The 20,346-nt window shown below is 35.7% G+C and overlaps 1 protein-coding gene across 2 annotated transcripts in view; it reads left to right on the top strand.

Moving 5' to 3' along the window:
- The first annotated feature begins 19,798 nt into the window (after positions 1 to 19,798).
- The window catches only part of hfp (Poly(U)-binding-splicing factor hfp), a 32,341-nt gene continuing 31,793 nt past the window's right edge, over positions 19,799 to 20,346 (top strand). For both annotated transcript variants that reach the window (XM_085954864.1, XM_085954863.1), the window contains exon 1: positions 19,799 to 19,942. Coding sequence is in view for 1 of the 2 variants with exons in the window: in XM_085954863.1 (XP_085810989.1) it covers positions 19,919 to 19,942 (24 nt within the window). In the remaining variant the exon portion in view is untranslated. The remainder of the gene's footprint in view (positions 19,943 to 20,346) is intronic.

Raw genomic sequence — 20,346 nt, forward strand, 5'->3', positions numbered from 1 at the left:
GCACGCGAACCATAGTTCGCTAGGCGAAGGATGGTGGTAGGCTGTGAAGACCCGACATCAACAGTAGGTACATACTAAGCCTTGTCAGTCAAACGTATTTATTTTCATTGAACTAAGACTGCAATGTGTAAAGTGTTTGTTAGTAATTAAAATTCAATTAAACCATGCATAATTTATCTTCTGTCCATTAAATATCTAAAACCATGCCATTCAACCATACATTTAATTAAACCATATTTTTATTGATTATGGGGTTTGGTTCGGTAGGGTTTATTGAATGTTAAAAATCTAACCAACACCATCTGTAATATGTATTATTAGTTCAATGAAAATAAATATGATAAAAATAACTGAAGTTTAGTGTGCACTAGTCATGCCGAATCATAATAACCTACGTACACCCCTCGCACTGGCGAACACTTACCCATATGTGATTAATATTAATGAATTACTGTTATTTTACTAAATTTACAGATGTGCAGTGATCAAGCCAACAGGACCTCATTGAGACTGTTTCCAAACATAATAGCTTTCACCTTCGAGCTAAGACAGTGCTGGATGGGCCTCGTTTGGAGAGGTTTATATGACACCATCATCATAATATTTGTAATAGTCCGCGCAACTTTATCTGCATGAAATAGATGAACAGAATGAAGAAGTGTACACTGTTTGGTTTTGATTTTTTTTAAATAAATGAGATAGACAACAGTTGGATCCAGGCGCACGTCCATCTACCCACACCTCACCTCACGGCTACATCATTGCTATTTTAGGTACCACTGTACATAGTGAACCCTCTGTCCTATAACTTTGAAATCCTTTGAGATATCGAGATGAACTCTACTCTACTATTAGTACAAACAATGTAGTCCATACGATATGCAAATTTCCTCAATAGGTCTAGTGGTTTTTCTAATGAAAAAATAGGCAGACGGTAAAATAACAAAAAATCACAAACAACTACCTATATTGTGTGCTTATGTATCAGGCAAATAATTTGTATAAGTACCTATATGCATCAAGACATGTCTTGACATGTAAAAAACTTTCGTTTAATATGGGTGGTAATTGTTACCTGTAACTCATCAACTCAGAATATTAAAGCAAACATTAGATAGTTGCACCAATTTGTGTAGTAGGTATGCATTTTGTTATGTTGTATCATTACAATTAGGAAGCACACTGGTATGTTTTGCCCCAGAATATTTGATGATATATTCAAGTCATCCCTTTTAAGTATCAGCCAAGACATAATGAGTCAAACTACTAGTATTGTATTCAAGATACAGTTTCAACTATTTCCGTAGGTCGCAGTAACAACTCTCTGCACTATAACGAGTGCCATGCTGAGATTGAAGAGTCCCTCATGCGTCTATGCTTCGCCAGAAACGCCGGTGAAAGATTCATGTTGTTCAAGAAATGTCGGAAAGGCAACAGAAACTTCGTGATGGGGCACAACACTACCATGCGGCCGAAGAAGTTGAGTCTCTCTATCATGGTGGAATCGTTGGAAGCTGCCGCCATTGACAGGTTGCAGGAAAGGCTAGCGAAGGCTTACCGCGCTTCCTTCCCCCAATACGAAGAAATTGAATCTGATGACATAAGCATGCAGATTGATTTTTCTTGCCCGGCTGCTATAGATTGGGGTTGCGACAGAGTATTCGAGTACAAAGTCAACTAGGGTGGTCAAAATATATTCGTTCGATAAGCTATTAAACGTATTAAATTTTGCTGCAATTGCGGTTGGGAGATGAAAATTGCAAAACTTGACATTAAGGCTGGCCGCGCACTAGACAGCCAACATGATCTGCAAATTTGTATTAAAATGTGAAGCGCCTAGTTTCAAAAGTCCCTAAAACGATTTTAGGTAGTTCTGAGAAAAATGATAAAAACCGATTTTACGTAGTTTTGAGAAAAATGAGAAAAAATCATATCTATTAAATCTGTGAACTGCATGTATTTATTTTTAATTTGTTACATTCTAAAGAGTATTTTCGCTGTCCATTTTAGGGGTATTTGAAAAGCACACCCAACCATTTTAGCGGGTTTTGAAATTTACCCCAATTTTTGATCATACGTATTGACGGTTTTTTGGCGTTTTTTAAAGTTCAATCGTTGGCCATCGTAAAGGTTACAAAAATATCCATCTAAATACATATCTAACTCAAAATTTTTCAAAAACCGTTTTAGGGGCTTTTGAAACTAGGCGCTTCGTGTATTCAAGTGAACACACTAACTAGGCAGCCAAATATCGTCGGCTGCCGGAGCCAGTCGAAACATGCCGATTATACAGGCAGCCACGGCTGCGTGCAGCCAATACAATACGGTAAAATATATGTGACTGCCTCAATCTTCGCGCACATGACGTCATAGCCAGGGCTAGAAATGAACCGGAGCGCCGTTCCGGTTCGTGATATCGGTAAAATTATCGCTCCGTCTCGTGGAAAAAAATATTTTGACGTCTGAGCTAGATAGGCCATATTATAATAGAAAATCTAACACATTTATTTTTATAAAATACACATAAAATGTGATAACGATGTAAATATCTTCAGAATACTGTCGAGCGCTCCGGTTCGTAAACTTGTCCATTTCGAGCGCTGGTGACAGCAAGGTGTTTATCGTATAAGTGGAATATCGGGATATATACAATTTGTAAAATGATTAAAAAAAATCAAAGATATAAAATTTCATTTTATGTAAATAAATCTCAATGTGACAAATATTTTTTCTTCGGGAAAAAATATACAAGCTCGCACTCGAGTTATCAGTTCCTATGATTGATTTTCGAACAGTATCCAACAGCTTGTTACGACTGCACTGACATTATTGCATAGTTAAAAAAAGATTCTGGATGTTTTTTTAAGATCTTTAATGTAACTTTTGAACACACCTTTTGAGTGCCGTTCGAAAAGCGGGGGGTGAATCCAATAACGTTTCGTTTTTCTTCATTTTCCCCATATGTGAAGAGATAAATAATAACTGCATCTTCTATGTCCATCTCTCTCTTAGTGAATCAGTGCAAACTGGTGACATTGGCTTCTGGCTGCTTCAACTGCCACAATAAGCCCCTTATTGTGGCTGCTGCAGCCAGGCTTCCGCAGCCTGGCTGCCTAGTGCGCGGCCAGCCTAAATGAATGACTAACACTTGGTTTTGCCACCCGCGTTATTACATTATTTTGCACATATGGGAAGTGCCGGCTAGTTTGTTGCCAAAAGTGAAAGAGCGCAAGTCATGTAAATGTAATGTCTTTTTGTGTAATGTACAATTTTAACTTTTTTATATAAATGGAAATTTAAAGCAGTTTTGTGAATTTTATAATGTTTCAAAATTTTAATAAAAACAGATTAGAATAAAACCTTGACCTCTTTTTTTACTAAGTTATATTTACAAACGATTATGAGCTCTAAGCACATAGATAGATGAATCTATGGGAGAATTGATGCAACGGCATCTACTCACTTTATCAAGAAGTTCCAAATTCTTGTTATTTTTTTATCCTAACACACGTATATTAAAAAAAAATAGTAGGTACCTTGTGACTACTTGTCACAGTGTCTACATTCTACAAGAGTCCTCAAAATCAGTCAGTGCCTGGAGCTTTGATGTACCATAAACCGAAACTGGATGGATGCATACATATATAATATATATATATTATGGAATCAAGGGTTGAAATTTCAAAACCAGAATCACTTGAACAAAGTTTATACCCATTTCAATTAGTAAAAACCCACTCAGATACATTATTTTCGACTCGAGCAACGCTGGGTATATCTGCTAGTAATTAATAATATAAATTCTAATTAATGAGAGTTTTGTTTTATTCTATAGAAATCTTTGATCGTCTTTAGAATCTTTAGATACTATTTATTATTTGTTTATGTATTACTGAATAAGCTAACTAAACTAGCCTAAATGAAACATTAGCAGTCCCGTAAGGGTAAGTAGACCACGTACTGTTTACGAGCATCAGATAATATTATAAAATAAGATTTTTTAACCTGCGTCGCTGACAATCTTTGCCTACCATAATACGAGGGTGGGTCAATAATTCCTTAGAAAAAAGCATTAAAACAGTTTTTATTTTTGTATTTTTTTTTTATTTCTCAACATAATCTCCTTGGAGCTCAATACACTTGGTTAGACGTTTCTCAATTTTTTTTAAACCGTCAGAAAAATAAGTTTTCGGAAGGTCCTCAAAATAAGCATTTGTCCGATCGATGACTTCTTCATTTGAAAAAAAACGTTGTCCACTTAGCCATTTTTTTAAGTTTGGGAAAAGGAAAAAGTCACTGGGGGCTAAATCTGGCGAATACGGTGGGTGGTCGACCAATTCGAACTTCAATTCTTCAATTTTAGCCATTGATCGTAAACATGTGTGAACACGGGCATTGTCCTGATGAAAGAGGATTTTTTTCCTGTTTAAATGAGGCCGTTTTTCTTCAATTTCGTTTTTTAGCTGGTCCAATAAAGATGCATAATAATCCCCTGTTATTGTTTTTCCTTTTTCCAAATAGTCAACGAAAATAATTCCACGTGCATCCCAAAATACAGTAGCCATAACCTTACCAGCTGATTTTACGGTTTTCGCCTTCTTTGGACATGGTTCGCCTTTCGCAATCCACTGCTTTGACTGTTCTTTCGTCTCGGGAGTATAGTGGTGTATCCATGTTTCATCTACAGTCACAAAGCGACGAAAAAATTCATCCGGATTGCGTTGCATGAGCGACAACAGGGCTTTAGAGGCCACCACCCTATTGCGTTTATTGTCGACTGTGAGCAAACGCGGCACCCATCTTGCAGAAACTTTTTTCATGCCCAATTTGTCATGTAAAATAGAAATGACGCTACCTTTTGAGATCCCTGTAACCTCAATTATCTCACTCAACTTTAATCTTCGGTCAGTTAACACCATATCGTGGATTTTATTGATCATTTCTGGTGTAGTCACCTCTACAGGACGTCCTGAGCGTGGTTCATCCTTCGTTGACCACGTTTAAATTCATTTAACCAGTTATAAATAGTTGCAAGTGAAGGAGCAGATATGCTGTGAACTAAATCCAACTCATTTTTTATTTCCTTTGCTGTTAACCCTTTTATATTAAAATGTTTAATAACAGCTCTAAGCTCAATTTTCTCCATTTTTGTAAACAAGCAAATTTTTTTTTTAAATGTACGAAAATAAAAAACAACAACCCAACCAATCTGATTGAAACTTCGCAGCATACTGAATCGGTAGTGCCGCTGCATGAAAACAAACCGCTTACAGTACTAGTCGCGCCACCTGTCGGCTTTTCTAAGGACTTATTGACCCACCCTCGTACCATACATTGTAACGTTATTATTCACAATCTTGTGGATAATATACGTTTTTAAACACTAGCAACATTCGATGAGGATTTTTGAGACGTCGTTAAATTGGCGGTACTGCGCGGAGATTTTTTAAGTTGGCAGCTTGCCTACGCGTGATTAAAAGGCGTACGGATTACTGTGAAGTCAGTTCAGTGTGGATCGCAAAGAAGCCAGCACGCTTATCGGCAGGCCGATCGGCCAGCCGGCCAGCAAGAAGACGCCATGACTCTACGGTATTTATTGTATCGATTTGTGTTTAAAGGACTAGATTCCTGACTATTAAATTTGTATTAACCTTCCCCCCTTATTAGTACTAATAAATATGCTTAGTGTCCATTTTGGACCATCCTCAAATGATTTTATTATTTTTCTTGTCCTGATTTGTTCCTTATATAGAAATATGCCAGGAGAGGAGTCAGGCAAGATGGCGCCCTCTGAATTTGTAATTAATTGATTATTTTTCTTAATCCTAAATGCTGAAACCTGGAAGATTTATAACCAAAAGACCACGTGGAAGTCCACGACCTACTGTTTGTAGGAATTATAAACCTACGGGGATGGGATCCTCGTGTTTTACCGCTGTTTTGTATTGAGCTATTCCGGATGTTTTAAGCGAATGATCTATATCTATTTTAGCCATGGTAGATTCGAATCGGCAATCGTTACAACATGCATGACTGAATAGTCCAGTCATTTCATGTCAAAAAAGGGGTTTACCTTGAAAGTTTCGCGGGAAATCTTAAGCCTAGTACCCACGCACGTTCTTGCTCGACGGTTTTGCTCGATCGAGCATGTTGACTTGGAAGCATGCTCGTCGTTGCGTCCACACTGTCGAGCAACTCGACACAAGACGCTGTGAGGTCACCGTCGAACCGCCACGACTTCGACCACGACTGAGAGCGAGGCCACACGAGCCTTGCCGGTGCGTCCTCACTTCCTCACTCAATCTGCATCGAGCAAGAATTACGGACCTTCAATCTTTTTCAGATCGTGCAATCTGTTCGATGTCGAACAAAACACCATCGAGCCAGATGGTACACACGTTGAGACATGTTGGAATGAGAATAAAACCATCGAGCAAGAACGTGCGTGTGTATTTACTATTATACTTTACATTTTTATGTATTTAGGAGTGGTATTTTCAAATTATCAATTGCCATCTTGATTTTTTTCTGCTCACGCCATTATTGGATAAAAAGTTGGAAATAAATACTTTAAAACAGTTTTCTGATTATAATCAATGTTATATTATAAATTTTTTAAAAAATACATCCACTAAAGTAAAATGCAGGCATCATTTTTTTTAAATTTGATATCCTTATTTATTTATTATAATATATTCGACCATCACCGATCCTAATAAGATCATATTCGACTGCTCCATGTAAGACGGAAGTAACTCCCTTTTTTTGGGTTTTTGAGTAAGGTCCACTTTCTTATGCAACTTAGTCAACAGTGGTGACTCTAACGTAAATAGATTGTCTTTAAATTCAATTTAAAAATAGTCGTATGTCAAATACTAATATGTTTTCCATGTATTACAGAAGTAAGTTGAATTCCTGCCGTTTTCATGGGATATCATTTTTATGTACCGGCTGTAAGTCAGACATACGTCTGTTTTCACCGGAAGTATTATGTCTATGGGGCAAAACTTGTTGATTGACATTTCTTGAAGTGCGTACGTATCACTGCGATAATCAAGCGATATCATACCTTTCTATCAACAGTGAGTCTACTGACCGAGACAGACGTATCGTGCTAACAATTTATTTACTGCAAAGCGAATTAATTTGTTAACTAACGCTAACTACCAGACTAATTAATTTGTCGGACACGGCGGACCGTTATAATAATTTATTTATAATTTTTAATTAATTAACGCGTGCAAATAAAGTCAGTGCGAAAAAATAAAACAAAAAACTATTAGCATTTAAACTAAAATATTTATCAACTAAAAATAATATGGAGTGCTCCCGGTGCAATGAAATAATCGGAGAAACCGATGCTATTCAGTGTGCAATGTGCTTAAAATTCTCGCACATAAACTGTGTGGGAATTTCGGAGGCGAAATTTAGGAAGATTTCAAAGCCCAATAAAAGCCAATGGCAATATCGAAAAGTGGGACCGTCTTGAAAGTGTAGAAATTCTTGGAGTGCCCGAAGGAAAGTCAGAGGACCTCTCTGCCATAATCAGTAAACTGGGTAACGAGGTAGGAGTCAAAATTAGTGCCAGCGATATAGTTTTCGCGACGAGGGTGGCCCAACGCTCACCGACCCCCAGCCAGCCGACCTATTGTGGCGAAACTAGCCTGCAGGCAGCTGAAAACTGATCTTATCTCTGGCATGCGCAGATTGGCCTCTCAAAAGGGTGGTTGCCAATCATCAGCTCTAAAAATTCTAGGCCCATCGTTCCCGGTGTACGTGAACGAGCACCTCACGCAAAAAACTAAGGGTTTCCTCAGCAAAACCAAAGTCATCACGAAAGACCTGGGGTTCCGTTTTACTTGGGTGAGAAACAGGAACATATTCGTAAGGTAGCTGGAAACGTCTCCAACTATCCTTATAAATTCGAAGGGGGACCTAGAAAAGCTGGCCAAAGGATAACGGCGATTTTATGGACATGCATTTTTTTTCACTTATAATAATCATTTATGTTTTCTGTTTGCTTCATATTACGTTTCACATAACACACACATCAACACAACGATGTTATTACCCATTTAGTAAATATACCATTATAGATATTATCGTAAGCAACTTAGTGTCACTAATTATTATCTTTACATCAAATACTTATAATCCAATACTAATAAAACTAAACTTTAATGCTCATATTGATCACATTGCACAAAAATCCACAAAAGCATTAGGTTTTATTTTGCATACAGGTAAGCCATTCACCAACACACACGTCATAAAACTACTTTATTTCTCCTACGTACGCAGCATCTTAGAGTTCGCTTCTACTATTTGGTCACCCACCTATAAATCACAAAAAATCAAACTTGAAAAAGTACAAAAACGATTCATCAAGTACCTAAGATATCACAAATCATCACCTCCAACCCAAGTAACACAACATAATTCCATCAGCACACATAACTACAACATCAACTCCTAGGAATCACGACGCACTGTCCACGACATTAAATTCCTACACCAAATCATACATAACGCCATTGACTCTATCGAAATAGTGCAGTCCAGCATAATAATATGTTTAAATGTACCCCAGAAACGCACGCGCTATCAAAAATTATTCCATATACCTAAACACAACACTAAGGCTGCGGTTAGCGTACAGACGCTCATGCGACTCGCGTTGAAGTCTAGACTAATTATCCGCTCCAAATGTTTTGCCTGTCCAACGTAGGAGCGTCTTTTACCAGCGGCTTGAGCCAGTGGCACTTCACCTTTTCAATATAAATATTTATTTAATATATTTAATGAAATTGAGAACCTGAACAGACTTATTTGGATTATAACCAGAAGGTATTGTATGATCTTTTTGTAGAATACCCACTTTGTTTGTAAACTTATATCGCTTAACAAATGCACGTTACAAACATTTGGAAGTCTACGCACGTATTCACCTGCACACATTGTTATCAATTAAATGTAGTCTGGGCAGCCCGTATCATACAAATGTATGAGATTTAACCAAAACAACATTCGTCGAGACCACACGGCGTTACTTTTAGTGAAACAACATCTATAGACACGTCCACGCTCGCATGTTTCTTTGTGCGTTTGCATACGTTTTCTATTCGTGGCGAAATACAAAAAAGTGGACATTTGTTTAAAATATTATCTATGAATTATTGTTTTTATACAAATGTTTGCAAAGAATTGATATGCAACTTTAAAACTGTTTATATATTGTTTTTTTTTATTTATCTTGATTTGAGACTTGGCATAACTCGGCACTTGATGGCGGTTCCACAACGTTTTTAGTATTTGTGAATTTGTTATCAAGTAAGAATTATTGCACCATCCATTCTGCCCTGAGAGAAGCTGAAGATCGAGAAGGATGAAAAGTCTTGGTCGCTCAAAGGATGACGAAATTCAAATTTGGTCACGATCAAGAAGAAGAATTATTGAGACCATGTCGGCATATTGAAAGATCTCGACTATACACACGCCTACGTAAACAAGTGTAATTTTATAAAGTGTTCATTTTATTATACACGCAAAGTTAAATATTAAAAATATTATGTAAATAAACATAAATAATTTACATAGCCCGACAGTCACTAGATCAAAAGTGATATACAAAATAAGGTTAAAGTATATAATTTCCCACACAGAAGCCGGATTTTTTTTATTGTGTATGTAAAAATCCCGTATTTCACAAAAACAGTGAATTTTCAGCATACCAAACCAAACCAAACCATAAAAATGCCGAACTACTAAAAAAACAATAAGAATTGAAAATTTTGAAATGTTTAGTAACGCACAAGCGCATTTTTTGAAACGTGAATTATAATATTGTATGAAATCTGGTATAAGTTAATTAAATATTATTTTATTCAGAATTAAATAATATAATAAAATAATAAAAGGTTTCATAGAACTGACCACATATGGTTTTGAAAAGAAATATGACGCGCCGTGCAATAAAATAAGAAATTTATCGACGTGCCGCGTATTATTATTAGTCTGTATTATTATTATTTTATCCGTAACACAATAATTTTGTCGCGAACAATATAAAAAAATAATAATATTTCATTGTTTGTTCCGCATAATTAAAAAAATACACTGGATGAGGTAATATGATAATAATAATGTCTTCAATAACTTAATTATAGTAGGTAAGTATTTGTATTTACTAAAAAATAAACTTTTTCCGAGACCATTCAAAATCACAGTATTTTGGACGTACCTACTATACCTATAGACATTTTTTATATCGTACATAGTGCGCGGACCAAATACGCCAAATAGTTCGGCTGGCAAAGAAACTTGGTTACCTACGAGGAACGGTTATCAGCCATTCGCCGAATTTATTGGAACCTTGCTCTGTTAAATGTTTTACCTTGTTATCAGCTCGCATCCAATCATAAACATTTAAGTTATTAGCAGTTACTTATTTTTCGTTCTATTTCGCTCAGAATAGGTCAAATTTATTCAGAGATGCGAACGAACGACATATATTTTTAATTTACCACCAATTTCGTCCGATATTTGAAAACATGTCTCACAATAACTTTGTATTTTGTTGTTTTTCAAGAATATATTGCATTTTTATAATATTAAAAAGTTTTAACACTATTGTCTACACAGTTGTGGTCTGTGATACCAAACATTAGTTATAATATTTTTTCTTATGTTGGATGACGTTCCTATTATGTATGTATGTATGTGCCTACCTATGTGAAAAAGTGACGTCGAGACAGCCGTGTTTTCAGTTAGTATACATAATGACTTCAAACTAGAACTACGTATTTTCAGTACCTACCCAGTTAATAATATTAAATAGTATGTCTTTATCAAATCATTCTCGGATGTTATGTCATCTCGAAAGGAGTTCGTTTTTCACGTATGATATCTTAATGAACAGAACAAACATTCACGATTTGAACTGTGAAAGAAAAAGTGTAACATAAATACGTACCTACTTATGTACTTCCATAGTTACCTAGTATTTGAAGATTATTTGAATATCGAGCGTATTTTTTGCACTTCGTTCTTCCGTATTTTTTGATATAACTATACGAATGAAATCATAGTATATGTGCATACCTACTGTTATAACATTCCTTTGTATTTTTAATAATAATTCATTATACATATTGGAAACAATATGCACCACATACAATAAAATATGTTTTATTCAATTAATAATACACCTACACAAAGCGGTTGGACCGGGGATGATGGCGATGGGGCGAGGGAAATGGCGCGACCTTGTGCTTTCCTTGCACTACGATGATTGAGCCTGATAGTGTTAAAGTAAGAAATATTTATCACAGTTCAAAAACATAAAAAAATATATTTATTGGGAATTCTGTGCTCCGTGGCCATAACTCAAAAACTCCTGGATGGTGTAATGATTGATGAAAATCTTATAGAACACAACTTATAGAACAGCAGCTTATTGGTACCAATGTACTAAAGTTTCGTCTTCTTTTTGTGCTCCGAACATGTGGTCCCCAACCAACCTTCTTCCAAAAAACAACTTTATGTTTTTCATGCTTTGAAATCGTCTTCATAACATAAATAGATTTTTTGTACTAGTCAGTTTCCAGATATGAATTTCAAAAAACGATATTACGATTATTATTTCAATATAAATCAAATCAAGGTTAATGTGTATTTTAAATCTAAAACTAACTTAAATAAATTTCATCAGTCTACCTATATCAGTGGCGGGTTTAGAGACTTGAAAGGCCGATTCACTGACTGATGTTGAGGTCCCCCCACAATAAAGAATACTACCAACGTACCTAATAAAAATAACAATATATCTATTTCCCTATCCAATTATTATTGAAGATAACAGTGATGACACATACTATTAGTGGTTTATTTTTTGTATGTACAAGTACATGTGAGTTGGAGGAATTCTGCATCTCTGCATTCAACATCTTCAGGCAATATGTAGGTAATCTTGACTCAATAGGTAGGTAATAAGCTTTTTACCTACTTTGTTGTATTAATTTTATTAAGTATATAAGATATAATTAACTGCATTTGTTGATAATGTTTATTTACCTTTGGTGAGTGTGCATAGTACCTGAAGATGCCGTAAGTCAAAAACCGGGTCGCACAAAACGACTCAAATGGAATACATAGTACAAAACTTAAATGGATTAGATTATTTATACCTGTACATATTTAAAAAAAAAACTTAAAGTATAGGTACATGCTAGTGTAATTTATAATACTATGGGTTTAGTAGGTATTTTCCTTCAAATAAAAATGAATAGCAAACTAAGACGCGCGTAAAACACAAAATGTTTTGTGATCCGAATTAAATATAGCAGCGGCTTCCCAACGCTACCGATTGCAGACGTTTTTGGAAGTCGGGCAAACGAAGGGCGAGGGGAACAGTCAATTTTGTTTGACACACCGCTTATAAGCCGCTGGAAACGCTGCAAATTCGACGAGCGGCCAGACCGTCTACCGCTCACTCTCCGCGCTTTCATGGTGGTCCCCATACATTTTTCGGCTCCGCTCGACCTGGCCGCTTGTAGGCTAACCAAGGGCTAACTACGCTAGTAATGCTGTATTCGTTAGAATGATGACTACGTACAATAATCTTTTCAGCGATACAGACATTTTACACCTAACATTTGACACATTCACAAAATAAATTTGTGATAAATAGGGCCCGGATTTATATGCTAGTGCATGTTTTGTTAGGGTGTATACACAGCTATGAGAGTTGCACAGAAATCCATTTTGAAACACACAGAATCCAAAAATAAAATTTTATTGTGCATATAAATGCATATTTGAGACGTTAGAGCATATTTCGGAGATTAGTGCATATTTCACCAATAAATGCATATTTTAGGGCTTTTGCATTTAAATTTTTAGTTTCTTTAAAATATTATTATCGGAAACTAGGTAGGTAGGTAGTTTAGATGCACTTTTTTAATGGGATCCCCGAGTTTGTTCAGACAATAGACTCTACGGAATCAAACTGATAGCCGACAACATCGTCACATTATATTAGTCTATGATCGTCATTGTTTACGTATCAAAAGTGAGATTATACACAGTCGGCAAAGTTAAATCCCTACATTATTTGAAAATGCCAAAAGGGAAATCTAGTACTTGTGTTCTTTTAAGATAGTGGGTGGAAAATGAACAAGACTTATCTATTGATAGTGGATTTGTGTTTTGCAAGCCGTGTGGAAAACGAATAACATGTGAGAAAAAATTTCAAATCTCACAACACGTGAAAACCGCATTGCATTTGGATGCAAAACGACATTTGGATGCAAAAGTGTTCATTAAGGCACCACTTTGAGTCCAAGTTTATAAAAGAAGACCAGCCTAATCTACCACTCCCCCCAGAACCTGTGCTGACTAGTTGGGGAACGTGGCTGAACGCAGCTCATTTTTATTCAAAGAATTTTGAAGCAATAAAAAACAGTAAAAAAAGATTCAGTGTCCATAGAAATATGCCAAAACATAGTAGATTGCCCGACGATAGAACGGGACTTGGCTGTGATCGAGACTCATTTCTCTTTCTTACCTGAAGCAATCACAAAACTGGAGACACGAGGACTTCGTTTAACAGAGTCACTGAAAATGGTGGAAGATGACGTTAAAAGACGATTGTCTTCTATCCCAAGTGAGATGGGAGACATAAACGAAAAATTCACAAATATTTTATTGCAAATATTCAAAATCCTGATATAGAGAATCTATACAAAATTGATGCTTATATTAATGGAAAAGGCCTGGATTTACCAGAAAATATCAAGTCAACACACGCACCTTTATTTAAATTTTGCCCAATCACCTCTGTGGATGTTGAGAGGTCATTTTCTGCATTTAAACAAATACTGACAGATATGAGGAAAAGTTTTACGCCAGAACACATTGAAAAAAATATTATAACTTATTGTTTTGGACAAAAACAGCAATAAATAGTATTTAAGAATTAATTAAGTGTGTCGTTTCTGTTTTTGTTTTTGTAGTTTATATTGCATTTCTTATTCAATTGTAGGTAGGTACTTGTAAAAAAACTATTTTGAAAAGTAAGTAAGTTTAAAATTGTATGTAACTTTATATTGATTATTTGTGTTTTTTTTTGTTATTGTATATTATTTATAAAATTATTAATTTGTTATTCGATTTTTATCAGTAATATTGGGTATAGATAGAGGGTATCTAGAATTTTTTTCCATAAATAACTGACAATTTTTAAGTGCATATTTTTTAGTTTTTAGTGCATATTTTAATGGTTTTAAGCGCATATGTGCATGCATATATTCATGTTTTTTGGTGCATATAAATCCGGGCCCTAGTGTTAAAACATACAAAACTAACTTCACACTACCGCAATAAATTCTAAAGCCTACTCCCACGCACTCTCACCCACATATTATACACACGCACGCAAACACCTACCTTATATTATATACTTATTTTAAAGTTGTTTCTTCTCTCTCACTTTGTTTTAATTTAATATAAATGTAATAATAAATGTGGTAACCCATTATTGGTCCTTGTATATTATGTAAAATGTTGTAATATGTACGTGCATTTAAAACAAATCGCTCTCATTTACAGAGCTAAGAAGGGCGAGGAGGGCCTCGCAGGTTTTCTGGTGGACTATAAAAGGCTGCCACACCCGGCTAGACTATTTTCTGAAGTGGTTTCTTATCCTGCAACGTTGGAAAGCAACGAATGCAATAACATGCCGATTTTCACGGATGGGGGCAAAATTGATGGCGGTACGGGTGCAGATTTGTGGCATACATTAATGGCGGCGAGATAGCCGCTCGTAAGTACCGCCTTACCAGCTATTGTACGGTAATGCTCTATGCCATCCAATGCGCTCTGGAGTGGACAGGCTCAGATCCAATCCAACGAAAGCTCACCGAAAACCATAGTATTTGTATTTATTCGGACTCCAAAAGCTCAATCGAAACAATTGGAGATCCCTTGTCTACTAATCCGATTGTCTTTTCTATTCACAGTGAGTCCGCAATACTGAGACGGCGCCACCCCGAGGGGCACTTCAAGTGGATAAGGGGACACACCGGGATAGAAGGAAATGAAAGAGCCGACAAATTGACTCGGCATGGTGCCTCTGAACCCAAGACCGCGATAGCTTATGACAAATTTCCTCTGAGCTACGCGAAAATTACAATTTCAGATATGGTGAAAAACGAATGGAACTCACGATACATAAACTCATCGACAGGGGAGTTGACCCAAAAGTTTTTACCTTCAATTTTAGCAGCACGAGACTTCAGGGTGCATAAGGGGCTGTGTTTTGAGATGACTGAGATTCTTACAGGTCACGGAGTCATGCGAGCATACCTGCACCGGTTTAAAATACCATGCGACGACGGAAGCGACCAGGACGTCCTACATTTACTCCTAGATTGTCAAATCTTTAGCAAGGAGCGGCACAACCTGAAATTTTTATTACAGATGGCAGATGCGGACATTCGAGACCTTCCGGGGACCATGGCAAACGAGGCCAGAAGAGATGCACTTTTTAATTTCTGTATTGATGTAATAAAAAGAATAAAAATAATAAATGGTGACATGTAATGATGATTCATGCCTTTCAGATCCAGTGACTGCAATAATATAAGATAGGATAAGTATATGCTCAGAATATCAGTCCTATGCGACATTTCTTTTACCACGGGAAAAAACTCGACTACAAATCGCAGTCCTCAGTTCCCGATGAATACGACAAAATATTCATCAGAATCACCTCCGCCTTGCGCTACTAAGAATTTTCCAGGGTTTTTGCAGGGCGGTTTCGTAGGCCCTGGCCGAATTCAAATTAGCAATACCCGATGCGGGTAGAAGAATAGTTTTCAATAAGGCATATTCTCTCAGCCGGCACAATTTTCATTTGACTAGCATCAAGTAGAGTAGTTTGCGTGCCAAAGTCCTTAAGAAACCTCGATAGTAAATGCGAGGTATCCATAAAGGCATCTAGGGAAAATATATATATATGTACTTGCAATGTCGACTGTGAGGTTTCCCAAATAAAATAAAAATAAAATATAAAATAAAATATAAGTACTATTATACTATGCGATATAAATCAAAATGATATCTAACAGAACAAAAAAATAATAATAATGGAAATGGTAAGCGGGGGATCTTTGCCTACAGTGGATACTAGTAAATAGATTAATAAATCGAGCAATCACATTACAAAAAAATATAAGACACAAATGTATGCGACGAAGCACGAAGCTTTGCGGAAATTACCAGATCATGAAAAAACAGTGGAAATTTATCACTCAGTACGTAAAATTTGTTCCGAAGAAGCAAATAAGAGCTTCCGATGCCAGTAATAATTCTAGGCGAACCGTCTCACGACAATATTTCCTAAAAAATGTGAATAATGATTGTAATATTGCTGAGATGCGTGTTTGTCAAAAGATGTTAATAGAGACATTGGGAATCTCTGACAAAATGGTATCTACTGCGTGTAAAAAAAATTGATGAAGGAGGGTGCAATGGTGGCAGATATGCGAGGAAAACATGTAAACAGGGTAAATAAAGATTCTTCAGAAATTATAGAAACGGTTCGAGACCACATACTAAGTTTTCCAGTAGTCGAGTCTCATTATACCCGAAAATCGTCTAAAAAACTATACTTGGATAGCGACTTTTCGATTGCTAAAATGCATAGGCTCTATATAGAATGGCTGAAAGAAGACAACACCAAAACACCTGCCACTTTACGTTAGTACTCAGATGTTTTTAATAGTGAGTTCAACAATGCGTTCCAGAAACCGAAGAAGGACCAGTGTGAGATATGCGAGAAATATGTATAAAGTCGCAACAGAAAATGAAAAAGTAATTTTAAAAAAATGAGTAGGTATGAAACCCATTTAACCAATAAAACCGAAGTAAGAGCATTAAAAATGGTGACAAAGAGATATGCGTGACCGACCAACACAAAGAGATTGAAGACTGAGGAGTCCAATCTCTTTGGACCAACATCTTTGTGTGGCTGTATTCGACCTGCAGAAAGTTTTGCAGACCCTGCAGGCAGATGTTAATAGTTTTTACTATAAGAGAAAATATGCAACATACAACTTTACTGTGTATGATATTGGGAAGAAGTAGGGCTATTGTTTTATTTTGCATCAGTCAGAGGCAAAAATGGGAGCAAATGAAATTGCAACATACCTCTTAAAATTTGTACGTGCCGCACATGAAACAGGCATAAAAAATATTTTATATTCTGATAACTGCGGGGGGCAAACTCGGAACCGCATTGTATTCGCTATGTTAGAATATGCAGCAAACACTCTAAAGATTGACATTACCAATCGCTTTTTAGAGAAAGGACATAGTATTACACAAAATGAGAAAATGCGAGAAAACACAAAATTATCTATGTCCCTGAACAATGGGTCATGTTAATTCGCTGTGCAAAAGTGAAAGGTCACCCAAACAAAATAAATGAAAATAATGTCTTATGAAGACTGGACTTTAAGCCATTAGTTACAGCAAGAAATTGGAAAACGGCTAGTGATAATTCCACAGTGAACTGGAATAAAGTTCGCGAGGTGTCGGTGCAATATAAAAAACGGTCCGAAGTGTGTATTAATACACATACACGTAGGATCCATTGACCATCTTACTTCAAAGCGAACAAGACTGAAAGATTTGTCATCGTTATGCGAAAACTCTCATTCCGAAAGCTTGCCATATTTTTTATCGGTCACTTACTTTCAAACGATACTTTTCTTGAACATTCGTCATCGGATGAGTTAGAAAGTGATTAAACGATATTTTTTATTAATTTCACTATCATTTCCATAGTATCCTTTGAAGTAAGTGATCGTATATTAATTCAACAACTTGGTATTGATTTTGTTCTTCTATTTTGTATTGATATCCAATTCTCCGGCGGCTTATTCTGAGGATGGGATGGCTACACGAAACAGCTGTCACCAACATTGTTCTTTACCATTATTTGGTTTTGTCTTTTTTATTGATTTGTTTGCATTAACTGTGTATTGTGTTAATTAATATGGAAAAACCTATTGTTTGTGTTATTCTGGACTTTTTGCATGTATACATTAGGTATATTAATTGCCTTAATGTTTTCTTCTCATTTTTTTTATAATAATTGTGTCAATTTATTGATAAGTATTTTCTTTAATAAATATTTTTTTTTTCAATTCTTAGTTGTTTACATTTATTTAAAAATTATCAGGGAATAAGGAAGTAACTCAACATACTGCCTTGATATATTTAACTTATACTACCTTTATAATACCTTAGTATGAATACTTTTTTGGGGGCTCACATAGTCAAAATTCATAGTCATGTCGATAGATGGCGCCAAATATAAGGGGCATCCTCTTGTATCGAACTTACGAATCTATAATAGCAACACTGTGTCTTTAATTTTTTTGTAGGTACCTACTAGAGGTGAGTTGGAAATACTGTCATCAGTTTGTGTACTCAAGTCTCGGATGAAACTACCCATACTCAGTATGTGTGACCCAATAAACTTGTTCCTAAAAACTTGTGATGATATCATTGCGAGTCGCTCGCCAGTTGAACAATAGGTCATAAATTTTGTGTCGCAGCACATTACCTCATGGTGAGATGACGCACAGGCTTGTTATGAGTGTTATGACCGCTTAAAACATATTGTTTAAAATAAAAAAAAGCAGTGTTATTCATTTTATGAACAAGAATATTATAACGTAACAGAAAAAAACAACTCATAAATTTAAAATGTGTTAAAATTTTATAAATGGGACATTTCGAAAAGCAGAGCTTAGAGTATTTTTAGCGATTCTATTGAAGCTGATATTTCAAATACTAATTATTGGAGTTGGTTTTAGTTCCAGTTGAGTATGATATTTATGTCGCATACGCACGCCATACACTCTATATAGTATTCCAAATACTAGTACCTAAGTATTTTGGAACAAGTTTCGATACTAAGTATTTTTATACTGGTAGTAAATATACTAAAGCCGGCGCTCCATTGGCACGCAAGTCAGACGATTTACAGTCTTCGTAATTTTTTTTCGCGTGGAGCACCCCATATCTGCGGACTTTTTAATCCGCAGACCAGGCTCGTTGGATTTCAAACATGTTTGATATTTTTACTCTCCGAGTTGCCAGACTTCATCCGTCGATCGCTATAATACGCAATCATTCGGACCGCAAAAAACTGTAATTATTTAAAAAAATTTCATTGATTAATTTGTTAATTTACACGTCATTAGAAAATGAGAGATTTACCAATTATTTTTTTATTTGTATTTATGAAATTCATAAAAGAAAACGTAAAACTTATGTTGTTTTCGCTGCTATATTATTTTATGCAAGTCTACATCTAAAGAACACAAAATTATAGGATTATCGGAAGACATTACGATAATCGCAACTTTTGACTTTTGATAGCTCGACTTTTTTATTCGTTCGTTGATCAGTAGCAGAGCATAGACAAATCGGACGATTTATTGGCTCGCCAATGGAGCTCTGGCATTAGTTTTTAAAATCAACCAATTTTTCCACTTCTAGTAACTACACTATTTATTACCTTTGAATGATTCAAAATACATTTTTGGGATTAAATTTATAATCTAATTTAACGTGTAAGAGATATAAACTTAGCTTATTATTTTGATTGGACTAGTTCTAGTATCATATTGGGTCGAGTAATAAGAATACCAATCACTTTCATAAATAAGCCAAACGGGAGGTCTTGACAGCCATAAATTTACAAATGGGCGAAAATTGAAAAGTTGTTGGTTAAGTAAGGGAAAAGGAAAAGTGTGAAGAGGCGTCCTGTGGTTACATTATTCATACTAATTTTTGATCAATTTTGTCGATAAACGAACAAAAATAGCATTAAACGTTTCTCAAAATGATGAGCGGATTGTCTGGCGTGGTAAGCAAATGATTTTTTGTCATATTTAACGGATATTCACAGATTTTATATTTTGACATTTGAGATGCGTGATAAATTTGTCAACATGAGTGGCTCAAATTAAGCGTATTTATGAAGTTTTCATTTACTTTGAATGATAATAAAGACCTAGAACCTCACGAAAAGAAAATGCATTTTAAATTAGAGATTTAAGAGTTATGAATAAGTTAGTAGATATAATGTTTCTGTATTGAGCGTCGTTTGGTTCCCTAATATTTGACGTTAAAAATACCGCGCAACATGCCGGTTGCTGAGCGCGTTATGCTTCATTTTTTGGATACTCCTAATCAATCGCTTCTTCCTCATTGAGCTGAAGTGTTTCTTTCAGTATTCATTGTCACATAATATTGACAGCTGCATAAAAA

Source organism: Rhyacophila brunnea, unplaced genomic scaffold (assembly GCF_057557595.1).
Source record: "Rhyacophila brunnea isolate RB1 unplaced genomic scaffold, BYU_Rbru_1.0 scaffold_4, whole genome shotgun sequence".
Classification (NCBI taxonomy): domain Eukaryota; kingdom Metazoa; phylum Arthropoda; class Insecta; order Trichoptera; family Rhyacophilidae; genus Rhyacophila; species Rhyacophila brunnea.